This window comes from Squalius cephalus (assembly GCF_949319135.1).
Source record: "Squalius cephalus genome assembly, chromosome: 21".
NCBI lineage: Eukaryota > Metazoa > Chordata > Actinopteri > Cypriniformes > Leuciscidae > Squalius > Squalius cephalus.
The window spans coordinates 19,016,755-19,036,275 of record NC_137142.1 but is presented as its reverse complement, the minus strand read 5'-3'; the positions used below and the strand labels follow the sequence as shown (position 1 = coordinate 19,036,275).

Below are 19,521 nucleotides of genomic sequence, written 5' to 3'. Positions count from 1 at the left end.
ACATCATATACACAAGTATGTTATACAACCTAATATATTATACCTTTAATATAAGAAATAAACGAAACAGCGTAGCAAATTAATTCATATATAATATCAGCTGCTGTTTCTTCCGTCAAAATGATGAAGAAAAACATGCTTGTATCATCATATGTGCATGCACTGCCCCCATTTTACAAGAGAGTTATATAAAAATACTATATAAAATACAACAAGCTAGAAAGTCTGCTTTTCTCGAGAGAACAACTTTAATCCAAAACACATTAATTTGTTCTAATGTTCATTCCTCCCACCGCCGTCACGATTGCATGGCTCTCAGGTTCACGCAAACACTGAGAGGTGGACTGACTCCAGAGATGAGCATGTTTAGAGATGTGTGTTCTGGTTCTGGAGTCAACAAGTTCATAAACCTAACAGAATATCACTCCTGTCATAAATATCCAAATGAAGGCTTGCAATTTTATTCATTAGTCTTAACAATATGACAAGAATTGATGATAGTTAAGAATGATCAATACCACACCACAGGAGCTGTGATATCTTTTTGGGTCAGGGTACACTAGAGCTTTTCTGCTGGCTCTTTGTTATTGAGAAGTTATGTAAATAAGCCACAATGCAGTTGTTTAAACCCACCACTAGAGGGAGATTATCCCCTGATTCAGACTCAATCGACCCAGTCTGTGGCTGTGCCTGGTCAGTCAATGACTTCACAAACAAGGCACTTCACATTGAAACTGGTTTCATACCGCTTTCAAAGGACCATGGTGTCATATATAATGATCTAGACTTAAACAATAAATAAATTCAAGCGAGCTTTAGTTATAAACAAGCATTTAATGGCTACAATGCATATTTATGAATGGAAAATGGGAATTTTATTATTCTAGTTTATATGCATCGAGTCGTTAACCTATGCTGCCTTCAAAATAAGAGATTAATAGATTAAGGCATCTTAGTAGACAGGCTGTTACACAAATGTGTGATGTTCCTTAATGCCTTATAAAAAGACTGCATTTGTGTGCTTTTGAAAATAGCCATTGTCTCCACCATCTAATCAAATTAGTCCTTGCAACGTAAGCAGGCTTTTCTATTTATTCTTTTATGGAAAACACCAGATGTGACAATAATCTCCTCAACACTGCATCCTCTGAGCACTGTAGAATTATCAACTGGCATTACTACACATTCAAAGAGTTGGTGATAAAGAATCAGATCAGTGAGATGAATTGCACAGGGAATCCAGGAACCCATGAGTATTTTGGGTTCAAAACAATAAAAAATGAGGTTAATTTTGGTTACATATATTACAGAAAATGTCTCGAATGCTGTAAATATAAGTACAATACAGCATTTCAGATTAATTTAGACTATAACTCACCTTTTTGAACTATTCTTTGAAAGAACAAGCACATAAGAGTCAATCATTTTATTGAATGGGCAATACACTGGCCAGATGGCCCCGTCCTACTCTATGTGTTTGATTCACTAAAAAGAGTCGGCTTATAAGAGTCCTTTGTTTGTCAATCAGACTACATTATTTAGCGGTTCATGTTTATTTGATTGCATTGCATTCAATACAGACTGCGAACTCACATTCACAACTCTTTTGTCTGGCATGACTGTTTTCGATAATGAAAAAGATTATGCGAATTAGCTTATGCTATTAAATACCTTAATTAAGTAAACTACCTCTCGTGTAAGCTGTTATGGTGATATACTGCATCATAGGATCTATTCAAAAATAGTTTTTTGTAATGAATGTGTTTAGAGATGGCATTTGGTGATAAACAGGAGATGAGCTGGTACTCCTACATCATCACTTCATCAGTTCATGACACTCACCACCTCTCATCACAGCTGTCAGGCATCAGTGGATGTTCTCTGTGTCACAGCGCTTATGTTAGCTAGCTTCCAAACCTTCAATCCAAGGACCCCCATATTGGCAAAGATATTTTCTCTGGCATTTATGCTGTAATTATGATTGTTTTAAAATGGGGGTGTTGATATATCAACTCTTGATTTCGGTTTACATTTTGGATTTTTTTGTGTAGTGTTTTTTTTCATGTGTTGTTTTTAGCATTTTAATTAATTGTTCTAAAAGCACCCTTGGTTATAAAGCAATGTTAGGATCTGAAATTAATTTTGTGTCATACCAGTACCGACTAAGTGAAAAACATTAGTGTCCACAAGTATTTTGTACATTAAACTCTATTAATTATGCATGCATTATTTGTATTTAAAAATGCCTTATCGTTACTAATTTAATATCATTATATTATTTAAATGATAATAAAACAACACTGCTTGGAGGAAGAATAAGCGCAGAGCATCTTACCTTTCTGTCTGCTGAAGCTATGGAGTAACAAGGACAGATCAGCCTCTTTCTCTGTGGTAGAACTCACAATACTGCTTTTGCTTTTATTCTCCTTCTCCTGACCGGAGTTCTGCTCCGGAGTCACTGTAGACGTTCCCATTACTGCAGGCCTGGGTTTGGTGGACCAGCTGTCCTCTGGTTGCGGCTTGGGCTTCTCAACATGCACTGCTTTCTCCTTTTCCTTCTCTTTTTCTTTCTCTGTTTCTCTCAGGGTGTTGGCTGGGGGGTCGGTGAAGGGAGCGGCCGAAGGGGAGGAGGTTGTGATGGGCTTCGAGGACGTGACGCCTGTGGTCAAGGGAGATGATGTTTCAGGAGGTTTTGGGGCAGAATATTCCTGCTCCCTCTTGGGACTTTCTTCAGAAGCTGATTCGATTAGCAGGTCGCTGTCGAGCTCCGCCTCCCTTTCCTCTCGTAACAGACTATAAAGTGGAGGGTTGCTGGATTGACCAAAGCCCACCTTGGTTCCCCCAGATAGCTCAAATGGGTTACTAACACTGACCTTGTTGGTTTGTGGCTTGTCAAATGGGTTACTAGCTTTATCAGTGGCAGATGTGTAGCTGGTCTGCTCAAATGGGTTGCTTGCTGGACTGAATCCGTCTTTTGTGGGCGGGGTCTTTGATGTCAAGTCGTGTATCGGCGAATCAGAATCTTCAGCCACTTGCTCAATTTCTGAATCTCCAGACTCGTCTTCACTGCCGTGAAGGTCTTGATCCCACGGGGATGAGGGTTTGGCTGAACTCTTGATGTCCTGGGCTGCAGGAAGATTGGGATGAGAGCTGATGCTGCTGGAATCTTGGGTGGAGCTCATAGACTTCATTCCTGCAGGCTGGAACAGCACATCAGATGGAGACTCGCGACCTGAAAAAGAGGATTGAGGAAAGTAACAAAATGTAAGAATTTAAGAAAGACTAAAATATGACGGAACAAATATAATATGTATTATAATTTTCAAATATGCACTAAAAAATGAATTAGAGGCAAGACCTTAACACTCCAGATGAGGGTTTTTTCTGCCTCTAATACCCATTTATGCCTCAAGAGTACAAAAATGTTATTGAGATAAAGTAATTTGTTGCAATTATGAGAAATAAACTGTTTAAAAGCAGTTTTTTCAACTAACTAAATAAATACAATATATATTTGTATAAATAATTATCCAAAATATAGAAATCACAATTGAAATCTCACTTACAACTCATGACTCTGAATTTGAAGATTAAATGTCTGTGAATTGATTGTATTTCACACTATCTATCTATCTATCTATCTATCTATCTATCTATCTATCTATCTATCTATCTATCTATCTATCTATCTATCTATCTATCTATCTATCTATCTATCATAGGCCCTGTCCCAAATGGCACCCTAAGCACTTACGGTCTTCCTTTGAGTCCGCACTTTCGTTACGTAACGCCGCTTTGACTGTCGGGAAAAAGTCTGCAGCGGAGCCCAAAGTGCGCATCGAGGGCACAAATCGACTGCATAGGGGGCGCTCGCGAGCACCCTTATGAGACCTAAAATTACAAATGGGACACCCTACGGTCTCACGGACTTAAAGGAGAACTCGGGTCAATTTTAACATTGAGCTCATTTTTTTGTAAATTTGGAGTGCTGTCAGTACAGAGAACAACGACAAAAATCGGTGTTGCCTACTTCCTGTTTTCGGTCGAAGTCCACAGTAGTCGATTGTCGAGTTCACGCGCATAGGTTATCACGCGAGTGAACTCGACAATCGACTACTTCGGACTTCGGCCGAAAACAGGAAGTAAACACAGGTATTTGCGCTGGCTGAATTAACATCATTTTTATTAATATCTTTCACATCTACTGCAGTCAGATTCACCCGTGTTAACTCTAAAGGAATCACTCAACATGGCTGGGCACTTGTAATGACACATCAAGGATGTTAAGAGGCTAAAAGCAGGTTTAAAACTTGCCCCATTGAAGTCAACAGGGTGCAAATTTTAAAAAGAGGATAACACGGTGTAGGCAACACCGATTTTTGTCGTTGTTCTCTGTACTGACAGCACTCCAAATTTACAAAAAAATTTGCTCAATGTTAAAATTAACCGAAGTTCTCCTTTAACAGACGCGCATGCGGCAGCCATTGTAAGTCCACAAGACCGAAAGTGCATATGAAGTGTGCCAATTGGGACAGGGCCATACTCTCCATTACTATGTCTGTTGAAGGCCTTGACAGAGTTGGCAATTTTTCATAAACACTTTTTGTTATTCTGGATGAAACCTTCATTTCCTGATAGCAATCAATAATAGAGGTCTACATTTTAAAACATGTACATATATCTTCTGTGGAAGTCTCAGGACCAAAAAATGTTTGTCCAATCATTGCATTCGGTCAGAATGCAATGATACGACGTGTCGATGTCCTATCTGCCTGTCAACATGTATTTACATTTATGCATTTACCAGACTTATTTCCATACCTCCGCGCACCCTGCTCATGCAGACATCTGACGTCAACGGCACGTTCTGAAAGGCTATGCAGAGTTGTAGACAGACAGTCATCGAACGCCGCAAACAAACAGAGGCTGCCTTTTACAATTCCTCCTGAATCAAAACAACGACCTTATGCTGCGTTCACGCCATGAACGTGAAAGTTCTTACCCGGAGCGGTCATGTCCTCAGACTCAGATTTATGAATTTCTCTGGCAACACTATCAATGCCAAAATGAATCTGCAGCAGTCAGGTGGTACAAGTCCGAATTGTTTACGTTCATTATTACAGTTTTTTTTTTTATTCGCTTTGGTACTATTTTCACAAGTAAGTTGTACAGTCTCAAAACTCTTAGTGCTAATAAGGTCAACAGACCATCAAAAGTGCACTTTTTTCAAACATTTTAGCACTTAGTACAATACACAAAATCACTAGTGTTAGTACAATACACAAAATCACAAAGTATCATTTTCACAACAAAAAATAAGTGTTTCATGTATGTTTCATTCACAGTAACTGCCTTTCATAATGCTCTTACTATCAAACTTTTGATTTGCATCTCTTCTCGTTCAGTTTAATACGTTTGTCTATTATTTAATCCAAATGAATTTAATGATTAATCAATTAATCATTTTGTACACCTATAGATTTCTATAGATATTGATTCTATAGACAGTTTCTACAGACTTCTAGAGAGAGAGAGAGAGAGAGAGAGAGAGAAAGAGAGAGAAAGAAATTTGCCATTTGTGAACATAGTGCAGGATAGAGTACAAGGGAGAGGAAACAGTCAATGACTGTGTGTGTAACATCAGATTGATCAGAGATGCATCAAGGGAGACAGATGGCATCAAATACAGCGTTTTACATAACAGTATATATGCCAGATTACCATGGTAGAGGCTGCCACATTACTGTAACTCACCCTTCATCTGTAAAGGTCAACTACAGTACAGATTCAGTCATATGGTATACAGTGAGAACATATTGCCAGTAAACTCTGTTCTAGCACAAAACCTCATGGCAGTGTCATACTTCATCACACCTTTTGATAACACACTGAATAGACACTATTACAAACATTATGAAAGGAAGACTAGCTGTGTTACAAGCGTGATCAGTTTGAATTTTTGTACTAAGAGTTTTGAAAATGTACACCTTACTTGTGAAAATAGTACCAAAGCGAATAAAAAAAAACCTTTATTGTACTGGTATATGTTTTGAGACTGCGTTTGAATCTAACGCAGTCTCTCGTGGCGCTTTGCAGAATCTTCTCTGGCCTTGCATGACCTGCTCATTCATGTGTTTGGAGGAGGCGTGGCTTTACAGACACTCTGAGGGGAGAGTGGGATATAATGCTGTCAAAGCTATATTGCTATTGCTAGCCTCTACGAAATTGCCTACCCTCCCTTTCAACTAATAAAGTTCAAACTTTTTTCTAGAGTGAGTGTTGCACCTTTTCTTCAATTGGGATGAACTTTAGATTTTTGGTTGCACCTCCTATTGTACCTTCAAGACCTAATAACTAGGCTTAATTTGGTTTTTCTAGTTAAAAATTGGTTACATGAATTCAGTTAATTCTGCATCATGTCTACATCCGGTTTTCTACCCCTATTTAAATTCACTTCAAATACAGAAATGGATTTAATATAAAGAGCATTCTCAATTCAATTCAATTCAATTCAATTCTCAATCACAAGTGGGAGGGATCTACCTGTAGGGGAGTGGTTAGGGGAGTGGTTAGCTGACGAGGCTGCGCTGTCGTCTTCTGGTTCTGACAGTGTTACGGTGGGAAGACCCTGCTGACCAAAACTGAGCACGCTCTCTCTCTCGAACATGCCCCCTTGTGGAGACACTCTCACTGGCTGGGTCGTGGCAGAGTGGGATTCTGTTGTCACGGTGATCTTTACAGGACTGGCACTCTGTGGCGTTTCCATCCTACGGTATGACCGGAAATCTGCCATCTCTTCGTCCGAAGGATCCTCCACGTATGGAAACGCATGCTGCCCGCCGGCCGATCCCTGACTGTTCTTCACCTTCGTTTCTTCAGGTCCAAGAGGGCTCTTCTCCAAATAGTGACCCAGATCGAAGGGGTCATGGCTGGATTCCTTACTTTCCTTTTCATGAATCTTAGACTTGAAGTCCTGGATGTCATCTTCGTCTTCGTCATCATCATCTTCGTCATCTCCATAGCCAGACATTGGAGGCTGCTGCTTGTTTTTGGCATTGCCCACACTACCAAAATCACAGAGATCATCCCCCATGTCCATGTAGCTGTAATGGTCAGTCTTGTGTGAGCCCTGCAGGGTTGTCTGATGGTCTGAGGGGTCACCTGGGGTCATGCCGATTCCAGAGTCGGTTCCAGTGGGAGCAGGTGGAGAACGGTTGCCCTCAGAGGCGAAGAGAGAGGCACCATCATTAAAAGGATTGGAGGAGGACTTTGAGGACAGAAGAGAGGTGTACAGATCACCCTCTCCTGGCGATGACTTCATGAACATGTCTGACAGAGAGTCATCTAGAGAAAGAGAGAGACAACAAATGTTATTAGTAATGGAAATCCATATCTGTCTGGATTGAAATTATTTTTCAATTATGTCTGTTTCCATTATTGGTTCAAGAATGAGTGCATTTTTCTGCTGATGCACACAAAACACTATATTAATATACTAATGCCCGGTTTAACAGACAAGGCTTAAGCCTAGTCACAGACTAAAATGCATGTTTGAGCTGTCTTAACTTATCTTAAATATCTTAAAATATGTCAGTGCCATTGTTTTGTCTCAAGATGCACAACAGTTATGTTTTTTTTTCTAAGGCACGTTTAAAAAAGCTACTTAAACGTCCTAATTGAACTAAGGCCTAAGCCTAGCTTAATCTAAGCTCTGTCTGTGAAACCGGGCCTAAGTGTTTGGAGACTTAAATCAGTGCAACTGTAGGATGTTTGTTCGTATGATAATATGCATTCAAAGATACAAATTCAGAACAGATTTTTGTTGTTGTAAACACATATTCAGACCCAAAATATTTTCCAGGGAAAAAATGATATGACCAATGACCATACTTTAGTTCCTTTCAAAATACAGCAGTAAATGATAATCAATATATATAATCAACTTGCCAGAAAAAAATGTGGTTTCAAGATAATATTATATGTTAAGTTTTAAGATAATCGTTACGGACAACGATGGAGAGACTCAAGAAGAGACAACATGTAGAATGCAACAGTACTTTTCTGAATGCTTAGTTGATGAATTTATGTTGCTGATGTGGAGTTAACTATCTTCAATAAGCATATTCTGTCATGATAATCTATAAAATCACTCGTGTGGGAACTGTTGTAAGATGCCTTCAGAGTGACATACTATTGCATTTGTGTTTCGTACTGTATTGCATGTGAAAAGACGGATGCGACAGCTTGAGCAGACTCACAAATGTGCTCTACTACAACAACTCTTCGTCTTCTCAATATGGACTGCGTGTTCCCGGGGGCGGGGTTTATGTCAATTTTAGGGTTTGTGATGTCACTAACCCGGGAGGAATGTCGTGTAGTCCCTACCAGCCGTTTGTTGCAGTCCTTAAAAAATGATTTCTTTAAAAGCAAATATCTTCCTTTGCTTTGAACTGAGCGTTGAAACTTTGCAGACGTTGTTTATGCTCAAACAGCAACATTACACACTAACTAAAGTTAGAAAAGTGAAATCAATCAACCACCCCTTTAAAGGGTTAGTTCACCCAAAAATGAAAATTCTGTCAGTAATTACTCACCCTCATGTTGTTCCAACCGCGTAAGACCTTCGTTCATCTTCGGAACATAAATTAAGATATTTTTGATGTAATCTGAGAGCTGATCACTCCTCCATAGGCTGCTAGGTGACCGAAACTTGCTGGCCCAGAAAAGTTATTAAAGAGATCGTTAATATAGTCCAAGTGACTACAGTGGCTTAATCTTAAGTATATCAAGAGACGAGAATACTTTTTGTGCTCAAAAACAAACAAAAATAACAACTTTATTCCACTATTCATTTCCTTCTCTCTGGGCCTCTAGTTGGTTCACGTAGTGTTTTTGCGCTGCGCGTCTGTGTTACACGTCACCACGTAGGCTCACAATTGGCCGAAGCTGGTCATGTGTGTGATGTGTGATGACGTGCAACACAGACGCGCAGCGCAAAAACACTACGAGGCCCAGAGAGAAGGAAATGAATAGTGGAATAAAGTCGTTATTTTTGTTTGTTTTTGCGCACAAAAAGTATTCTCGTCTCTTGATATACTTAAGATTGAGCCACTGTAGTCACTTGGACTATATTAACGATCTCTTTAATAACTTTTCTGGGCCAGCAAGTTTCGGTCACCTAGCAGCCTATGGAGGAGTGAGACATAGCTCAGATTTCATCAAAAATATCTTAATTTGTGTTCCGAAGATGAACGAAGGTCTTACGCGGTTGGAGCAACATGAGGGTGAGTAATTACTGACAGAATTTTCATTTTTGGGTGAACTAACCCTTTAAAGCACATAGAGGCACATAAAGCCCCTCAGTTTTGTCTATACAAACACAGTAGACTCAGCCATGTTCAGGGGTTAGACATCAGATTTACTACATTTAGATATGTAGATACTCATGGAGGTTTAGAAAATTTGTGCATCTGCACTCAAAAATAGAAAAAAAATACGAAAAAGACAATAGACCAAGACACAGCCCTACACAAAGATATTAGGCAAAGGAGAGAGCTGAAAAAGAATCTATGCAGAGAATCAACATGAAAGTCGATTCTTTTTCCTGTAAATCTGATTCCCACTGGACTGAGAGAAAGAGCAGATAGGAAGTTTGAACATGTAGTGACATTCAGACTGGTGAACCCCACACAACCCTCTGAGACACAGCTGTAAACATCTGCTCTCTCTGTGAAATCAGCCGACTCTTAAGAGGATTAATGAAAATTGACGATGAACCCTGTGACTGTTAAATCTACAATAACAAGTACACACTTCTATTACATGCCCATCACCCTGCGCTAAAATTACAGTAGGAAATAACATCATAATGGACCCAAGGCAGACCACCGTTTGAAGAAGGTAATGAAGCGCTTTCAAAACCTAGCAAGATATCTTGCTGTCTAAAGCCTATATTAGATGAAAAACTTGAATGAAAATGAAATGACTAAAACTGAAATATAAATAAATTAAAGCTAAATAGAAATTTTACAGTATGTGTCAGAATACACATCTCAACATACATTTATTTTCAATATTTCTCTTGCCTCATCTGCTAATTTTTTATTTTTTTATTTTTTTTACACTGAATCTTGCCACAGCGCTTTACGAAATTGCCTTCTCCATTTTTGTTTGTGTGTTAAATGTGTTAATATCTGACACATTGACAATGTGAGTGTCTTGCCAACACATGACAGCAGAAAAACAGAATGAGATAAATGGAGGACCTGCTCTCTCTTTTAAGAGAATGCAAAAGTGATTGCCCGTATTTCAGCACCTTTGATTTTGGAAATATTTTCCCTATTCATTTTAGCCACAGATATTTGAAAAATTCTTCAATACAGAGTTCTAAGCAACAGACCAAAACAATCTTTCGAAGTGACAAAGACAAATTTTGTTTTATGGGTGTGGCTGAATTCAGTATAGCATACTAAATTTACTATTTCGGCCATGTCTCTTTATAGTAAGTGTAGTATGCTGATTCAAGCTGCATCCCAATTTACCTACTTATACTACACCCTAAAAGTATGTATACTCTTTTGGTGAAAAAAATCCATACTTTTAAGTGTGTAGCAGAAAAGTAGAAAAGCTTTGGGACATACTATCATTTCATAAAATTGTATTTTTAATGGGAGCTCTGTCATATTTACATGCATCCTGTCACCGTAAACTAGCCTGTCAATCATTTTCTCACAATTAACATCCTCCACATTTAATTTCATTTCATTTCCTACTTTATTGGAGAGAAAATAAGTAGCGCCTCCATGATCTGCCCATCGTGGGTCTTTAATGCAGGGATCTCTCCTTTTTGCATAATGATGCATTTAAAAGTTAATGGCCAAACGGATCTTTATAAAAGTTCACATTGTTTTTGCATATGAAATATAACACAGATAACGTGAAATAAATATTTTTAATCAGGTTAAATGTTTGAGTATTAGTCACTCACCCCTTTATCTAAACCTCTCTACTTAACCGTCAGTCGCCCACATTCACCATTTCAATAGTTCTTTAACACTTTTTATTCATGTTTGTAGTTTTGAACTGAATCCTCCTGATCCACGCTTCAAATAGTAGACCATCCGGGGACTTTTGGCATACTCTTTTCAACATACTATGCTTTGGGACTTATTCTAATCTCACATACTATTTAGAATGGATACTATACACATTGGGAAACAGGGTCAATTATGTCATTAGCAGCGCTTGCAGGGAGTAGGCCACTGTTGAGCTTTTTTGGCAGGACTTGTATTTCCATGGTAACAGCGACTTCTCTGATTGGTGGAGGATCATGGGTAGTTTAGTTACTAGCAATTAAAGGGACAGTTTACCAAAAAATTAAAAAAAAATCTGTCATCATTTACTCAACCTCATGTCATTCCAAACCTGTATGACTTTCTTTCTTCTGTGGAATAGAAGATATTGTAAAAAAGAAAATGTCTCAGTGTAGTTGTCAATACAGAGAAAGTAATATTCTGGACTGAATAAAATACAGGCTTGGATTTTGGAATGACATGAAGCTGAGTAAACAACATAATTTTTATATAAACAATTAACATGGCACAGCTCCAGAATACTTAGTTCAGCTTATTAAAGGGATAGTTCACTTTGAAATTAAATTTTGGTATGTTTTAGCTTACCTCAAGGGCATCCAAGATGTAGGTGTCTTTGTTTCCGCAGTAGTTTCAATTTTGATATTTTTAGGTCAAACCGTTCTTGTCTGTCAGTCATATAATGCAGGTCTATGGTCACTATCTGAAAGAGCATGCACAGAGAAGTCCAAATTAAACAATTCCCCATCGTAAGTACACATTGATTGCCTAAGACACGAAACGAGCGGTTTGTGTGAGAAAACGAACAGTATTTATATCGTTTTTACCTCTACACAACCACGTCCATGTGATCTGAGGGCGCGCGCGCTTCCTGGTGTGTGACGTGTGCGCGCGTTCTGGCTTAGTCTGCGCAAGCGCCGGAAAGTGTACAAGAGGTAAAAACGATATAAATACTGTTCGTTTTCTCACACAAACCGCTCGTTTCGTGTCTTAGGCCATCAATGTGTACTTACGACGGGGAATTGTTTAAAGGAGACCTCCGGTCAATTTTAACATTGAGCTCATTTTTTTGTACATTTGGAGTGCTGTCAATACAGAGAACAACGACAAAAATCGGTGTTGCCTACACCGAGTTATCCTCTTTTTAAAATTTGCACCCTGTTGACTTCAATGGGGCAAGTACTAAACCTGCTTTTAGCCTCTTAACATCCTTGATGTGTCATTACAAGTGCACAGGTCATGTGAGTGATTCCTTCGGAGTGAACGCGGGTCAATCTGACTGCAGTAGATGTGAAAGATATGAATAAAAATTATATTTATTTAGCCAGCGCTCATACCTGTATTTACATCCTGTTTTCGGTCAAAGTCCAGTAATCGATTGTCGAGTTCACGCGCATTGTTTTAGTACCTATGATCATGCGCGTGAACTCGACAATCGATTACTGGACTTTGACCGAAAACAGGATGTAAATACAGGTATGAGCGCTGGCTAAATAAATATAATTTTTATTCATATCTTTCACATCTACTGCAGTCAGATTGACCCGCGTTCACTCCGAAGGAATCACTCACATGACCTGTGCACTTGTAATGACACATCAAGGATGTTAAGAGGCTAAAAGCAGGTTTAAAACTTGCCCCATTGAAGTCAACAGGGTGCAAATTTTAAAAAGAGGATAACTCGGTGTAGGCAACACCGATTTTTGTCGTTGTTCTCTGTATTGACAGCACTCCAAATGTACAAAAAAATGAGCTCAATGTTAAAATGGACCGGAGTTCTCCTTTAATTTGGACTTCACTGTGCATGCTCTTTGAGATAGTGACTATAGACCTGCATTATACGACTGAGAGACAAGAACGGTTTGACTTAAAAAGATCAAAATTGAAACTACTGCGGAAACAAAGACACCTCTTGGATGCTCTTGAGGTAAGCTAAAACATACCAAAATTTAATTTCAAAGTGAACTATCCCTTTAAGCCTTATAATTCAAAAGTAAGGCTTAGATCCTCAAATAAGCTCCTGTTAACTATTCCCTGAGTGCGTCTTAAATTGAAGGGTGATCGTGCTTTCACTGTCACTGGTCCAAGATTATGGAATAAACTGCCCTTCGTTGTTAGATCTTCCCCAACTTTAAATATCTTTAAGTACCATCTACTCTAAAGTCACACCTGTTCTCTCTCACATTTTACTTCATTATTTTAATGGGTGTTGTATTGATTGTTGTTCTGTTGTCATTTTTTGTTGTATTTACTTTTTTTTTGTCTTTTGTTTTATATTATTTGCATTGTACAGCAGTTTGGAGTAACTGTGTAGCCTGGAAGGTGCATTAGAAATAAATAAATACAAATACAAAAAATTTAAAATGAAGCTGAAATCACATTGACTTTTGTGCCACCATTTACCAACCTCAAAATTCTAGGTAGGTCTGTCTTGAAAGGTTTATACAATCAATTTCTCGATGGAGAAATGGTGTCGCGCTCTATTCGAGTGGTCCTTGTATGCTGACCGCCTTTGGCTGAAAGTGACAGAAGGAATGCTCTTTTCACATTCACCCTGCACTGTTTGTTGATCTCGCTCGGTCTCTCTCTCATGCCCGAGTGACTCTGTGAATGCAGACAGACAGTACACTCCAGCATTCCTCCTCGTTTAGGCCTTTTCCCTCAGCATATTAGACAGGCAGACAGAGAGAGAGAGAGAGAGAGAGAGAGAGAGAGAGAGAGAGAGAGAGAGAGACAACTAGGGGGAGAGAGACCGTCAGAAGTGGATTACGCTGGACATATTGACATGTGTGAGTGATGTTACTGATGGTACAATCAGAGTTATGGGATTTATGTTGTGTTGAGCAGCTCACCATGTGGACAGATCTTTTTCCAGCTTTTTTAAAGAGCTGTAAGCTCACTGACTTGGCTACTGTAAAAAGACTGAGCTATGTCTCGCTCTCACTCAGCCTATAAATAGACCTCCCTCTGTTTGTTTAAAAAGGGAGAATGCTAAAGACAGAGCCAACTACAGCCCAAACCAACATGAAAGACAGGAAGAGAGAGAGAGAGAGAGAGAGAGAGAGAGAGAGAGAGAGAGAGAGAGAGAGAGAGAGAGAGAGAGGAAGAAACAAGAACCTCACCATAGCCAGAGTGTGAAAGAGGGAAAGAGAGAGAAAGAGTCTTTGTGTGAGTGCATTTGAATGCCTTCAAGAGAATATGCGTAATTGGGCTTGCGTCCATGAGAGGAGGAAAGACTTTGTCTGCATTTTCCCAGGTTCTCTTTCCCAGGTTCTCTTAAAGTCATTAACAAACATTCTTCCAGTAATGTTTTTCATAGTTATCTGGTCTTAATGAAGTTCTCAAAACGTTAGCAAGAAGACGTTATTTGTACATAATTCATGAAACATTTTAGTTCATCTAACATTTTTCAAACGTTACTTTTTCATTTTTGTTTTCAAACAAGAAAAAACATGGGACATTTTGAACATTCTGAGGACATAATGTTTCCATAACTTAACAGGAACAATCTCAAAATGTTCTTTGAACATATTTTTGTCAGCTGGGTAAGGGTTTGTGTATGCGCGAGTGTGTGTGTGTGTTAAAGCTAACCATGCAGTGCATGGGGGAAGCTGAGGGATTTCAGGCCCCAGCTCATGAATATTTGAGCATGTGAGAGAAACTGTGTACGCATAGGCGTATGTGTGTGTGTATGCCCAGTTTCCCCCAGAGGTGTAAAGTCTAGGTTCAGAAAGTAAAAGTCCTACTCAGTATTTTGATCCAATCACCTGGTTATCACCAATCACAGCTAATTATCACAGTTTTTCAGCCAGGAGATAGAACTAATTAGTGAAATCAGCTGGCTGAGTTCACGGGAAGAATAAACATATGGCAGGACTTTTACTTTCTGACCCCTGGACCTCTGGTTCCCCACTCTGAGCCATAATGGCGGCTCAATCAAAGTCTTAATGGACCGAAGAGCACCTGCAGAAGCAGAAACTGACAATTAGCAACATGAAAAAGCAGTGAAAAGCTCTGATGACTTTGAGTGTATTTCACTGTATGTACTTTACTGCTATGTGCGTGATAGGCTTCGCTCTGAGAGGGTTTCTATAGATACGTTGCTACTTTATCAGTCACATTGATCCAGAGAAACACTAAAAGCACATTTAACACTGCAGCATGAGGCACAATTAAAGTACCACTATGAGTGCTTGGATGCCTGCCTCCGAACCTGCAATCATGTACACTTCCTTCTTGATATGGTAGTTCTGTGTTTTATTGTTGTCCTGTATTAAATCCACATCATTGTCTGAGGTTTAGGACGCCAGACCACCTTATCTTAATAAACTCACTGTCATTATTTGTTACAGTCAGTGAGGGTTTAGTTTTAGCAGCTCAGAAATACGCAGAAAAAGAGAAAACTCCAGCTTTACAATGCAGAATAATACTTTCTTGTTCATAGCATCAAAACAGCTACATAGGTTGAAACAACATGTTTAGGCCAATAACGCAACCTTTGCTAAAAATGTGTCCATAAATGTTGACATCCTGAACAAATCTGTAGCCAGAACTAAACTTTCTTCCATTTCTCTTTGGCATATTCAGTCATGGCGAACTCTAATATACTCAATATATAAATCTCTAAGATAGTTAAGGTAGGGATGTGCCCGAAGTCGAATACTATATTTGGTATTAATTTTACTAATACCTAAAGTGACATGGTGATGGGAAAAAAATATAAATGGGAGGAAAAATATATATTTCAATGCGTTCTCTCGCAATTATATAGTATATTTAATTATATTGATTATTGAAATATATATTGACAATAATTATATTGTATATAATCTGCGGGCAACGCGGAGCCGCTATCAAAATGCGGGTTCGCTTTTTACTTTCACTTTCCAATTTGCAATCACGCGTACTCTGTGTATAGGGAGTGGCGGTACTGAGCGCACATTTTACAAGACATTTGTCAATGGATTTGTCCATCAGGATCTGTTGCACACCAAATCATCCGACATCGTCCTGTCAGTCATCTCTCCTTACTCTCTTCATGTGATAAGTGAAATCTGTACTGTAATGTAACTGACTACCGCAGCAAGTCTAACTTCTAACCCCCTTTTAGGGGCTCCGTAGAATGCGCGATTCATTTTCCATGCCTTTCCGAATTCGGATTTAGGCTTCAGACACATCCCTATTGCACTTTATGCATTAGCACTGGCCAATATGGTGGTCATGTTAAGACTTTTATGCAGTAACCTTTTATTACCAATGCCTTTGAAGAAATGTGCAGTGCAAAGTAATCTATTCAGCAAGCAAAACAAGACAAAATCAAGACAAAATGAGTAGGGTAGAGTGGGGGGGGGGGGGGGGGATTCTGTCATCCTTTACTCACCCTCAAGTTGTTCCAAACCTGTATGAATTTCTTTGTTCTGCTGAACACAAAGGAAGATATTTTGAAGACTATGGGTAGCCAAACAGTTGATGGACCCCACTGACCTCCACAGTATGGAAACAAAATACTATGCAAGTCAATGGGGTCCATCAACTGTTTTAAAAATATCTTATTTTGTGTTCAACAGAAAAAAAGAAATTCATACAGGTTTTTAACAAATTAAGAGTAAGTAAAGGATGACAGAATTTTCATTTTTGGTTGAACTATCCCTTTAAGTACTTTTTAAGTATTTTTTTCTGTGAAACAAAAGTTAAATGTGTCTAGATTAGTTATCATAGGATTCAGTGACAATGACATAAATTATAAACCAAGTACGAAAAATGTCCAGAGTTTTCATGTTATTAGATTTTTAACAAGGGTGGGGTAAAATGATCCCACTCTGCCAAAGCAATTTGCTTTATACATTTACAGCTAAATCAAAGTACAAGCAGTTCTAGCTTAAAATTAAAAAGACAAGCCAAAATAACAGATAAATATGAATATTAATGAACCATGCTGAAAATCATTATAAGAGCCGCATTATAAAAATATAGTTAGCTGATGCTAACTGGCTCGCTAACTAGCTAGCTGATGCTAACTTGAGGTATTTTTGGCTGGTCATGTGATCTCAACATGCTGCCCCATGAGGTGGTTCCATGCAAAATAGATTAGGCTACTAATGTAACTGGAGCCTCATTTGAGTGCATATCATGTTCAAGTCGTCTACTACTCATTTCTTTCTCTGTAAGACTTTTTAATGGAAAATAAATAAATACTAAGTGCACTTTAAGGCCTGACTCAACAAACCAGACATAATGTAACTGACCAGAATACAGAATAAAATACTAATATTAAATTGAATTCAAATGTGTTTTCCAAAAGTTTGATGCACAAGGTTGAATCAGCAGGTATGACAACACACTCTCATGGCAATTCGAAGCTAACTATTTTATCTTTAGGTTAATTCGTATGAATTCTTAAGAAATCACCAGCTTGTAAATGAGTAACATTCGGGTTGGGTCAGACTGTATTGTCAATACAGTATGAACTGTCATATTGAAATAAGTTTTCATAGTCCTGCTGTGCTCGAGGTCTATTAGAGGGGTGGACAAAGCCCAATTATTGAGCCATAGGCTACCCTGCGATTTAGACAGGCTGAGGAGAAAAAGGGCAGTGAGACAGGATGAGAACAAAGACAAAGAAATGATGATTACATTATTGTGGCTTTATGAACACGCATCATCCTCATTCTGAGAGTTCTTTCATCATCATTGCGCAATTCTAAAAACCATTAGAGAGCAGCATAAGAATGTTTTTGTTTGTTTTATTGTGTGTGTCGTTTGTTTGATCACGTTGTTTGAACTACCACAGTTGCCTAGAGCACACACTGCGAGTCTGTGTACGCAGAGACATCCAGGCGCTGTCACACCCATGGCCTGGTCTGTCTCTCTCTCTCTTCATCTCCAATTCATCATCATCGTCGTCGTCTTCATCTGCTTCTTCTTTTCTTTTATACCCGGCACTACAAAATGCGGGTGTCGCCGCTAAACCACACAAAGCGAAATTATACAAAGCCCAAATTTACCTGTAGATGCAGTTTCCATGGCAACGCCGCTTCCTTCAAAGGGATGGAATTGTTGCTTGGGCGCGAGCAAATCGTCCCGCATCTCGTCGAAGCGGGGCCCTGCGCTCCCAAACATCCCGTTCTTCTCCTCCTCCTCCTCGAACCATTTCCCATCCAAACCCGGCCCCTCGCTCGAATTGGCGGACATGCTTGCAAGTTATCTCACGCAGAGAGTTTGTTCCGAAGCGAGAACGATTCTGTGAGATCGCAGAAGGGATTGAAAGACGTGACGCTTAATATGGCCGATCCTGACCGATGCTTCCCGTCTCGCAGCAGCGGAGCCAGTGGGCTTGATGTGTTTGGTTCAGTGTCTCGGAGCTGACGTCACTGTATCTGTGCGGCTCGCGGTTGGCACGGATTTAGGACGGAGAACGAAAGCGACATTCCGGTTAGAGGACAGTCCGTGTGCGCGCGCCTCCACACCAAGGGCGTGGTTCATGCTACACATAAGACGCACGCAACATTTAAGCTTTTTAAATGGACGTCAACGCAATGACAACGAATTCATTCAGCTATTCATAAAATTATTAATAAACATGACATTTTTCCTGGTTATTGTTGCTGAAATGAGTTTTCGTCAAAAATTGTGCTCTTAATTATGTTTATTAGCCATTAGCTAATTTATTTATTAATTTCTTTATTTATTTGTTTATTTATTTTGCATTGAACGGAAAAAATTGGTTGATTTTGAATTAATTCTAGGAAGACATCCTAAAGAACAAATGTATTTTATATGGAAAAAATGGTCCCCTTTTATTTCTTTTCTTCGGAATTGTAATGATTAGTTTGCCTTTTATATAATATGCTAGCTACTCGAGTGACGAGGTGACGAGTCTTACGCATTATATATGCGTAAGACTCGTCACCTCGTCACTCGAGTAGCTAGCATATTATTATGGTAATATTAAAACGTTATGGCTCTGAGGATTTGGGGTGGGAGAGATGAGAGATTTTTTTTTTTTTTTTTTTTGGTAAAGATGTAGCAGCTAGATTGGTATTAGGATGCTATTTATTTTCCTTCTTTCCTATTGAGATTTTGTTTTGCATAACTAATTTGTAAAGTGTAATTACAAAGGATTTAATTTTGTGAAATTCCAAATAAAATTTGAAACACGGATTAATTCATCACCATACCACAAGAAGCGTCGCATTTAAACCTCGTTCCAAAAATGGCCCAGCAACGCTTTCTCATTTGATGTAGTTTTACTGTCAGAGTTGGCCGCCGGTTGTACAGGGTTGTGCCGTGTGAATGAACGGGTGGATGATCCGGTGTTTTAGCACCGTCTGCTGGAGGACAGCAATTCCAGCAGGGCTTCCTTAGCACCGGCGAGCCACGCTTCCTTAGCAACGACCTGATGTAAACATTGCAGTGACCAACATAAAAAAGA

The 19,521-nt window shown here is 39.1% G+C and overlaps 1 protein-coding gene across 1 annotated transcript in view; it reads right to left on the bottom strand.

Moving 5' to 3' along the window:
• rtn1a (reticulon 1a) overlaps window positions 1-18,606 on the bottom strand; it is a 33,263-nt gene extending 14,657 nt beyond the window's left edge. The window contains exons 1-3 of the mRNA XM_079854668.1: window positions 18,095-18,606; window positions 6,544-7,344; window positions 2,336-3,232 (exon numbers count right to left, since the gene is read on the bottom strand). Coding sequence (XP_079710794.1) covers window positions 2,336-3,232; window positions 6,544-7,344; window positions 18,095-18,281 — 1,885 coding nt within the window. The 5' untranslated portion in view covers window positions 18,282-18,606. The remainder of the gene's footprint in view (window positions 1-2,335; window positions 3,233-6,543; window positions 7,345-18,094) is intronic.
• Window positions 18,607-19,521: the final 915 nt, after the last annotated feature.